At 40.6% G+C, this 10,214-nt stretch overlaps 1 protein-coding gene across 1 annotated transcript; it reads right to left on the reverse strand.

Moving 5' to 3' along the window:
• Nucleotides 1-2,414: 2,414 nt before the first annotated feature.
• On the reverse strand, nucleotides 2,415-8,256 carry hus1 (HUS1 checkpoint clamp component). The gene is made up of 8 exons (XM_026292079.1): nucleotides 8,101-8,256; nucleotides 6,982-7,109; nucleotides 6,247-6,423; nucleotides 5,261-5,368; nucleotides 5,013-5,087; nucleotides 4,694-4,793; nucleotides 3,263-3,397; nucleotides 2,415-2,840 (listed from the first exon to the last, which is right to left on the reverse strand). The coding sequence occupies exons 1-8, from the start codon at nucleotides 8,240-8,242 to the stop codon at nucleotides 2,758-2,760; spliced, it is 948 nt and encodes a 315-aa protein (XP_026147864.1). The 5' UTR covers nucleotides 8,243-8,256; the 3' UTR covers nucleotides 2,415-2,757.
• Between the last annotated feature and the right edge of the window lie 1,958 nt (nucleotides 8,257-10,214).

A 10,214-nucleotide genomic window follows, 5' to 3' on the forward strand; every position in this document is an offset into this window, starting at 1 on the left:
GGGGGGGCCGTTGTCACCGTGGGCTCAGCCAGGCGCCTTGACCGCCGAGGGGGCCCTAGCGCCACTCGTCCTGAGGGGGGGAGGTCACCCTCATCCCCCGGTGTCAGCAGTGCCAACCTGGCTACTCTCTGTGCCCGAGGCAAGTAGCTGCAGTTCATGCACAGGTTGTCGGACAACCCTTCCCTCAGGTGATTCGGGCCGAGGCAGGCCGGGCAGAGATTGTGCCCATCGTCCGGTTGAAGCCTGTCACCACAGGTCACACAGCAGTGAGCCCCCTCCATGCTGAGAAGTTTTTGCTGTCTGCCCCAGTACCAAATGGCCAGTACGCCCCTGACGCCGCAACCGCCGCCCAGGGGAATAATCCAAGTGCCAGAAACTGGGAGCGGGGAGCGCGAACGCTCCCGTCACCAGTAGAGGACTTTCTTTTTTTTTATATATATATATTATTATGTAGTTAGGAAGCCAGCTACATCGTCCCAACCGCAGTGCAGACACGATGCAGCAAAAGGAAATGGAAGAGGGGAGCGCGAACGCTGCCGTCACCAGCAGAGGCTACAGGCGTAGCGCCGTCAAAGAAAAACAACTGCGGCGGTTTAGCCGCAGCGGAAAACACAAGTAAATGTCTGTGATATTGGCCAGCGAAACACCGCTATGGCGGCGGAGCAATCAAATCATGCAGTGGGAGAGGGGAGCGGAGACGCTACCGTCACCACCAGCACTGCGATAGCACTAACGAAAAACAACCACGGTGTTTTCACCGAGGCGGACACACAATGCGTCCGGTGCCGAGAGAAAAAGAAACAATGGGAGAGGGGAGCGCGAACGCCACCGTCACCAACAAATTCGGCACTCCAAACAGAAAACAACGTTTGCTGCTGCGGTGCACCCACAGCGAAAAGGCGTACAATTATTACCTCGCGGGTAATGTAGCAACGGGAAGATCCCGAATCCACAGTCGCAGCCCCTGAAGGGCGAATCCGCTTCTCCGACCACTCGGGTCACGGGGCTCCCAGCAACTGGTAAGGAATGTGCGCTTGCGAAGCAATCGGCCACCATGCGAACCGCGCGCGAGAAGAAAAGAGGAAAAGAGCCTTGGATGACGCCGGAATATATCACCTCCGGGGGTCATCCAGGGTCACACGTGACTTTGTTGGTATAAATACTCGAACTGCGCGTGCGCGAAGGGAACATTCAGTGCTTACAGCACCGCCGTCTGGTGGTCAGAAAGGATGAAATAGAACCAGTTAATCCAGAATGCTGCAGCTAGAGTCCTGACAGGAACTAGCAAGAGAGATCATATTTCTCCTATATTAGCTTCTCTTCATTGGCTCCCTGTAAAATACAGAATAGAATTTAAAATCCTTCTTCTCACATACAAATCCCTTGATCAAGCTCCTTCATACCTTGACCTCATAGTACCTTATTATCCCAATAGACCACTTCGCTCTACTTGTGGTTCCCAGAGTTTGCAAAAGCAGACTGGGAGGCAGAGCCTTTAACTATCAAGCTCCTCTCCTGTGGAACCAGCTCCCAGCCTGGGTTCAGGAGGCAGACACTCTCTGTACTTTTAAGGCTAGACTTAAAACCTTCCTCTTTGACAAAGCATATAGTTAGGGCTGGCTTCAGGTAACCCTGAACCATCCCTCTGCTATAGGCCTAGACTGCGCGAGGACCATCGGTGCACTGAGCTCCCTTCCCTTCCCTTCCCTTCCTCACATGTATATTCCACCATTGAATGTCACTAACCTTGTGCTCTCTCTCTCCCCTAGTTTGTGCTCTCTCCCTCTCTCTCTGTTCTCTCTTCTGCAGGTGTCCCTGGTCCTGGAGCTGTATAGTGCTGATGTGCAGTTACTGGTCCCACCAACCTTGCAGTGTCTATTTGTTGTTTATTGTTGCTGTTCTTTTCTCTCTGCTCTATCCACTCACCCCAACCGGTCGAGGCAGATGGCCGCCCAAACTGAGCCCGGTTCTGCTGGAGGTTTTTTCTTCCGTTAAAGGGAGTTTTTCCTCTCCACTGTCACCAAGTGCTTGCTCATTAGGGATTTATTGGGTTTTTTTCTTTTTTGTAAAGTGCCTTGAGATGATTGTATTGTGATTTGGTGCTATACAAATAAAACTGAATTGAACTGAAATGTGAATTTAAAAATGTAGCCACTTTCTGGCTTATAACTATCACATAAGACTTTCATGTTTCTTTTGGAGCTATACACTCAACATCACTTTAGAGTAGTTTAACCACATTCACAGGTGAGTTCACTTGAAACATAATTAAACACATTGAAAAAACTGGAGCTCAATGAAAAACAAAGGAACACCAGGAACAGTTCTCTTTTTCCAGCACAGTCATTCAATTTAAGTTCATCCATGATTCATATAAAATTCCACAAAATGAAATGAAAAAGAAGCAAATTAGCTGGACAAGAATTAACAGGGTAATTTTATTCTAATATCAGTACTTCAAACACCTTTAAGGCAAAATAAGTTAAACATTTATTGTGGGACTTGTTTTCTCTTCTATGTCAGATGTCACTGTTTACACTCAAATGTGTGTTTAGCAGCATCTCCACCAAACCTAAGTGGGTAAAGTCTTCTTGAGCCCTTCCTCACTGAGGATGGGACCCAGCTGGATTCTCATTAACACATAGGACCGACTTGCGGACGAGTGAGTTTTGTCCTTCGCTATGCGGGAGACACACCTGAAATAGGTCTGCAGCTGATCTCTCCAAAGTCTGGAGAAATGTGTGGGCTGCAGAGTGGCTATACCACAGCAGGGATAAAATACTGCAGCGTCATGTCATCATGCAGCAGAATCAGGTGGAGAACCCTCTCATGGACAATATCTGACGGAACAAGAACACAATGTATGTGTGTATGTATATATATATATATATATATATATATATATATATTAGTGTGAGAGTAGTAGATCAACAGAAGAATAACTGTCAACTTTTCTGCTAATCGAGTAATTGTTTGAGACAAAATGTCAACAATTGATTGTTCCATTTGATTATTAATGTGAAACATTAATAAACTGATGAAAGAAAGAAAAGGACAGAAGAATCTAAACTGTTTTTTCTTTGATTTTATATCTTACCCTGCGTGTAAAATGTGAATCTACAAAACAATGGTAGCTGTAAGATCATGTCATATCAAATCCACATAGCTTCAAACTTTCTACTGTTTCAGTGCTGACTTTATGAAGTCTGAATAATTCCACTGTGGCTGCAGCCACCATGTGTCAGACTTTTGGTTGACTTACTGCACATTGCCTTGCTGGGGTTGACCTGCTGCCCCATGAGGAACTGTTGCAGCTTCTTGATGTCAACTCTGGCCTCAGCCATGGTCTCTGAGTCCCTGTTTTGAGACAAAGTGCTGCCCTGGGAGGCATAATCACCTGAATGGACAGGAGGCAGGCAGGGAGGTCAGTGGAGGAGGAGTAATAATGTCATGAACCACTGTGAGCATATCCTCCAGCTGAGAAAAAAACTTGTCTAGTACATTTATCCTGTAATCTTGAAACAAAAACCTTCTGAAAGATAAGACAAAACACAAAGCATAAAAATAATCTTTTAAAAAAGACAAAAAGTTAAATCATGAAGAAAAAAGAAAAGAAAAACATCTAAATGTTTCCTTCATTCAAAACAAACAATACTCATACACTTCTAAATGAAATGTATGAGTGCTTGGAGCCGCTGCTGCTAAGATAAACATAATATTAAGTTACACTAATAAACAAAAGCTTCCTCACTGGGATCTGAACTACCAGCCTGTTAAACACAAGATTGGGAACACAACCAGAGGGCGGGTCTCTAATAAGCACGAGAGAATGATTGTTGCATTTGGCTTTATGTGTTCAATTCAGTGACTGCAGAGCTGTCACACAGAGCCAAACTTATTTCATTGCCAGATTACCAACATCTTGTAGAATAAACTATTTGCAGTCTGTCCAGATAACAGCTAAAATGATGTCATGAGAGCACTTCCCACAACTTTTTTTTAGATTTCAATTGTAAAACTATGATCTTTAAAGGGAGACTTTGCTGATTTTAAACTAGCTTCCTGTATTTCAGATATGTGGTGTTTTCTTTAGTGCATAACAGTAAACTTTTTTCAGTGCTATCAATGTGAAGAGCTCTTTGTAAACTCAACTAAAATGTTCATCAATGATCAGCAGCATCTTTGAGCGTCTCTCATCATGTTGCCGTTAAATGTAAATACAGTGGACATAACATTTGGGATGCACCAGGTGCAAGGCATCCTGGGTGTTCTAGGATTTTTCATATCAGGAAGTTTTGGGAATAAGCTGTCCTTTCTCACTGTTTTCTACAGAAGTGGGTCATTATTCATATTTGGTTGCGATTGTATTAAATGATATTTAAAATGGCAGAATAGCAGTCATTCAGTTTAGAGTCGATAGCCATGCTAGCAGCTTTGTAATGCTGTACTTAAGCCCAGCTGTGCTTTGAGCTAAATACTACTTATCATCTGGTTGTAGCATATTAGCATTTGCAATAATTTGGTCATAAATCAAAGTACTGGACAAAATTAACATTTTATGTCATACTGACATTGGATAAAGTCACAAATAAGATGCTTCCAGTGAGATGACGTCACATAAACTGACGTTACCATCCCTACTGGCTGCTGATACCTTGAACAAATATGTATAAGAGAGTCATGTTGTTTTTACCCCATGGAGGATTTCCCAGGTCTTTGAAGTGAGTGGTGACAGAAACCAGATCTGTCTCAATCTTCAGGTTCATCTCGCCATTCAGATTAGCTTCAATTACCTGACACACGCACACGCACATTTTTTAAATTTCCAATCTTTCCCTTAACAAATAACACTTCACCATGTTATATGAGTTTAACTGTACTTAAGGCTTCTGCCCTGTTTGAGACCATGTTAGTACTCTTAAATCTTTTTCTTTTTAATTAAGAAGGATCACCCTGAAATCACCCTGAATTGTACCACTTCTTAACTTAAAGAAGAGAGAAAGTGATCCTACCAGGAAATTTGAGAGGTTCTTCATTCTATCCACAACATTCTTCATGGTTTTCAGAGGAGGCAGGTAGATACTCACCTGCAAAGAGAAACAAAAAGAGAAAAAAGGTGACTCAGCACCTGCTGGTACTGTAAATTTTATAGTCATCTGCAATTTTAGAGGAACATTATGCTCTGTCATTAGTTCATCTTTAAAGAGTCAAAGTGCAAAAATGGAAATGTTGGAAATGTATTTCATCACTGTGCACTTACATCAAAGTCTGGCATGCTCGGTTCTTTGAATTCATGCCAGAGCCTCCGGGGGATGACGTCAACTGGAACATCATGAGTAACAACTCGACTGAAGCTGGACAGCGTCAGCTATACAGAAAAAAGGAGGACGTCACTTGGTTAAGATTCTCTGACCTAAAGCTTTGCACTGTTATAAGATTTAAACCTGCAATAACAGATGTGGGTTGGTCAGATGAGAAATGAACACAACATTTTCACTTCATCGTCTTCTGAGTTTTTTAGTTGCTTATTTGCACATACAGTAGTTGGGGAGAAACATAATTTATTTGAGGTGGTGCTTGAGTCTGCCTGATGATTGCAAGACCAATATTCATTTTTTAGCTCTGTTTTCGCTTTTGTCTTTAGCTGCTAAATGCTCCACCACAATCTCCAGCTCATCTCTCATAGTGTCTGCTGTTGACTGCTGAGCAGGGGCTGAACACAAGCTTCTTTTCCGCTGAAAACATCTTCTACAGCTGAAAACATCACTATGAAAGCAGGGGAAGTGAACCAAACAGTAAAGTTATAGTCTAGACAATTAAACAAGCTGAAACTTATTATTGATTACTGTAAAGCTGCAAGAAGCTGCAGAACCATCACACAGTTCCCTGAGAACTTTTACACATTCCCGTTGTTTTCACATTTTTTCCATATCAGCCTAAAAGATGACATATCACAGTTTCTCTCTGCTGCCCTAGAATAGTCAAAAAAGTTACTGCAAGTTTAAATAAGATGTAAAGAAAAAAGAAAACAGTAATATATCATCAGCAGAATTAATGATAAATAAAAATGAACATATATAAACACCAGAAATAAAGTCACATGAAGATGTAACAGGACAGTCTTCAGTCAAACTTTCCTACAAAAAAGTAACATTCTTTCATTTTTCCCAAGTACAATTTTTAATGCGCACCCAACTTTTTGCATGCTTCAGCTGAATTTTTAAGAGGTATTTTTTACAGTCTCACCAGCTCTGCGACAATAGTGAGGCAGGGACAGTGTTTCTTGGTCAGTTTAATTTTGACAGCCTTGGCGTTCTGGACCGTCTTCAGGGCTCTGGAAAAGTTCTCTGGAGTGACTTCCAGACAAATGTCATTGTCCTCAGCGGATACCCCCTCCATCTGGTACTCATCAAAGAAGTTGGCCTGCAGGGCAGAAGGACACAATAACACGATCAGCTGGACTAACAAAGGGATACTTCACCCGAATCACAAAGATACCTGATGATGCTGAGCCATGCACTGACACTTGACATTTTACCTACTTTTTACAAATAGAAATAAAAACTGAAAAAAAGTTCACACTATTGTAGATTGAGTTACAGAAAGTTATTTAGTGACTACTTTAACCATTGATTAATCATTTCAGTTAGTTTTGAAATTTAATGTCTGAGATTTAGCTTAAAAAATGATGTGAAGATCTGTTGGTTGGTTTGATAGTAAACTGGACAAAAAAGAGACTTGAAGGCATGACAGTGAGATAGAAGTGCCTTTCACTATTTTCCTTTCTGGACTGACAAACATAGACATAAGGATTAATATCTAATCTATCTCAGGCATCTTAAATTTGTCTCCTTATCACCACCACTTTCCTGTCAGAACATTTCTTGTGTCTTTACAAAGTCTTTCCTAATCGGTATCCATGTTGTCTTTATCCAGTGACTGTAGTTATTTAGTTATTTTCCACCAGGTGAAGCATATTACCTGTGGCAGTTCACACCACATGCTGACCCCTCCATTGGTCACTTTACCAGAGAGAACAAAGAACAGGTTGGTTGGAGTCAGTCGCAGGACGCACACCTTTGTGAGCTTGGAGATGGTGGTGATGACTCCTGGTGAGAACAAGGAAGAGGGAAGTATTAACCAGGACAGATTTAACATCAGCTTATAAAAAACACACTTTGTTTTAATTCAATGCACTTTCAGTTATAGATAGACACTACGTCAAATTACATATAAGTGCAAGGCTGTAACTAAGTTCATTTTTCATAATCAGGTGACCCATCACTAGGAATAAACATGTAATAAGTCTGACAACTTCAACTGTCATTTTCAAGTTTCAAGCCCAAAGATATTCACAGTTCAATGATATAAAACAGAGAAATGCACCAAGTGTTAAAATCTGAGATGGAGCAGCAAATGTGTGATTTTGCTTTGTACAGGATTTTAAGCATTATTATACCAATCATCATTCCCAGATAAGAACAAATACAACTCATTAATTTAAGCTTCATTACACCTGTTAGAACTGTAAATTAAGCAAATTCTCAAGATCCAAGGTCTATTAGAAATGAACAATAACTTACTGCTTGTAAGTATTTGAATTTGTTTAAAAGGACAGTAATATGACTGGAAGGGAAAATAAGAAAGGCAGAGGGAGAAATTGTTTAAAGACTTTCACCCAGACGTAACTTATCTTAATATATCAAAACATCATACTCGTTTTTAAAACATGCGACAGGCCACCATTACTTTGTTTTTATGTGGGCTGAGTCAAGGTTCAACATGATAGGACATAAAAAAACCAAGCAGCTAACTTTACAAGACAACAATTAACTACAGGTTCATTTTATTTACCCAGTTTATTCGTATCATCGTTGTTTTACATAGACAAAGCTGAACACTTTCAGTTCTTATTATGATACAGCAAAAGCAAATCCTCCCAAAGGAGAGGAAACTTACAAATATTTGGCATTTTTGTTTAGATATTTAATCAGATGAAAACTGACTGATAAACTGAAACCAATTAGTTGTTTCGCAGAGCCTGTTAATTAACTAATATTAGTTTTAATATTTAGTTTCTTATAAAGCAAATCGACCTACGGCTGAAGTTGTTCAAACAGGTGACGTCGATGACTTTCCCTCGAAACTTCATTTTGAGTTTTTGCAGTAAAATGTCCTTTGAAGTGAGCTTGTTGTGTATTTCATCAGACTTGGCTTCAGGGAGGATTATTTTTTTTAGCATATGAGGTCCGTCTTTGTTCACGGTCCGACAGAAACAGCGTCAACCTAAAACAGGTTCCCGTAGATGGGAGATAAATTTTAAAAAGTACATTTTAATTTTCCTTTTTAAATGTATATACAGTGTTTATTTTAGTAATTCCCCTTTTTTATGGTGATATGCCTTGTGGGAGTTTTGAACATACTTTAAATCTACACTGGAAGTCCTCAGATCCTTCTGTAAAAGTATAAATACCACCGTGTAAGAATACACTGTTATAAGTACTGTATTCAAACAGTTACTTAAATAAAAGAATAAAAGCATCAGCATCCAAATCTACTTGAAGTATCAAAAGCAAAAGTATTCATGTTGCAGAATAACACATATCACACTAATGCATATGTGTGAAATACTTCTGATATACACTATACACACATACAATACACTTCTGATTATTATATTAACTAATTATATAATTATACACCGTTTTTCAACTTCCACCACTTGGTCCTCTGCTCTGCCCTTGTTCAATTCAATTCAATTCAATTTTATTTGTATAGCGCCAAATCACAATACAAATCATCTCAAGGCACTTTACAAAAACTAAAACTAAAAACCCAACAATTCCCTTATGAGCAAGCACTTGGCGACAGTGGAGAGGAAAAAACTCCCTTTAACGGAAGAAAAAAACCTCCAGCAGAACCGGGCTCAGTTTGGGCGGCCATCTGCCTCGACCAGTTGGGGTGAGTGGATAGAGCAGAGAGAAAAGAACAGCAACAATAAACAACAAATAGACACTGCAAGGTGGTGGGGCCAGTAACTGCACATCAGCGATAAACAGCTCCAGGACCAGGGACACCTGCAGAAGGTACACAGAGAACAGAGAGAGAGGGAGAGAGCACAAACTAGGGGAGAGAGAGAGCACAAGGTTAGTGACATTCAATGGTGGAATATACATGAGGTGGGAGGAGAGAAGAGAGAGGAGGGGAAGGGAAGCCAGCCCTAACTATATGCTTTGTCAAAGAGGAAGGTTTTAAGTCTAGCCTTAAAAGTACAGAGAGTGTCTGCCTCCTGAACCCAGGCTGAGAGCTGGTTCCACAGGAGAGGAGCTTGATAGCTAAAGGCTCTACCTCCCATTCTGCTTTTGAGAACTCTGGGAACCACAAGTAGGCCTGCACTCTGAGAGCGAAGTGGTCTATTGGGATAATATGGTAATATGAGGTCTTTAAGGTATGAAGGAGCTTGATTATGAAGGGATTTGTATGTGAGAAGAAGGATTTTAAATTCTATTCTGTATTTTACAGGGAGCCAATGAAGAGAAGCCAATATAGGAGAAATATGATCTCTCTTGCTAGTTCCTGTCAGGACTCTGGCTGCGGCATTCTGGATTAATTGGAGGCTTTTAATTAAGATATTAGGACATCCAGATAGTAATGAGTTACAGTAATCTAGCCTTGAGGAAACAAATGCATGGACTAGTTTTTCTGCATCATTTTGAGACAGGATGTTCCTAATTTTGGAAATGTTGCGCAGGTGAAAGAATGCAGTTCTAGAAATTTGTTTTATGTGTGAGTTAAAGGACATGTCCTGGTCAAAAATAACTCCAAGGTTTTTTACAGTAGTGCTGGAGGCCAGGGCTATGCCATCTAGAGTAGCTATAATTTTAGAAAAGTTATTTCTGAGATTTTTAGGCCCAAATATAATGACTTCTGTTTTCTCTGAGTTTAAAAGTAAAAAGTTACTGGTCATCCAGGCCTTTATGTCAGTTAGACGGGCTTCAAGTCTGGTTAACTGGTTTGTGTTAACAGGTTTAATAGATAGATATAACTGAGTGTCATCCGCATAGCAGTGGTAATTAATAGAGTGCTTCCTAATGATATATCCTAAAGGAAGCATGTACAGGGTGAACAGAATCGGTCCTAGCACAGAACCTTGTGGAACTCCATAACTAACTTTTGTTCGTGTGGAAGGTTCATCATGGACATGAACAAACTGG

The sequence above is a fragment of the Mastacembelus armatus genome, chromosome 20 (assembly GCF_900324485.2).
Source record: "Mastacembelus armatus chromosome 20, fMasArm1.2, whole genome shotgun sequence".
NCBI classification, from domain to species: Eukaryota; Metazoa; Chordata; class Actinopteri; order Synbranchiformes; family Mastacembelidae; genus Mastacembelus; species Mastacembelus armatus.

What these genes read in the sequence shown, in the direction of transcription:
- hus1 (XM_026292079.1), bottom strand. Translation starts at nt 8,242, where the DNA reads ATGCTAAAAAAAATAATCCTCCCTGAAGCCAAGTCTGATGAAATACAC. An exon ending in CTGTTTGAACAACTTCAGCC is followed by an intron (nt 7,110 to 8,100) that starts GTAGGTCGATTT and finishes TGTTCTCACCAG; the next exon opens with GAGTCATCACCACCATCTCC. An exon ending in TCACTATTGTCGCAGAGCTG is followed by an intron (nt 5,369 to 6,246) that starts GTGAGACTGTAA and finishes TTTTCTGTATAG; the next exon opens with CTGACGCTGTCCAGCTTCAG.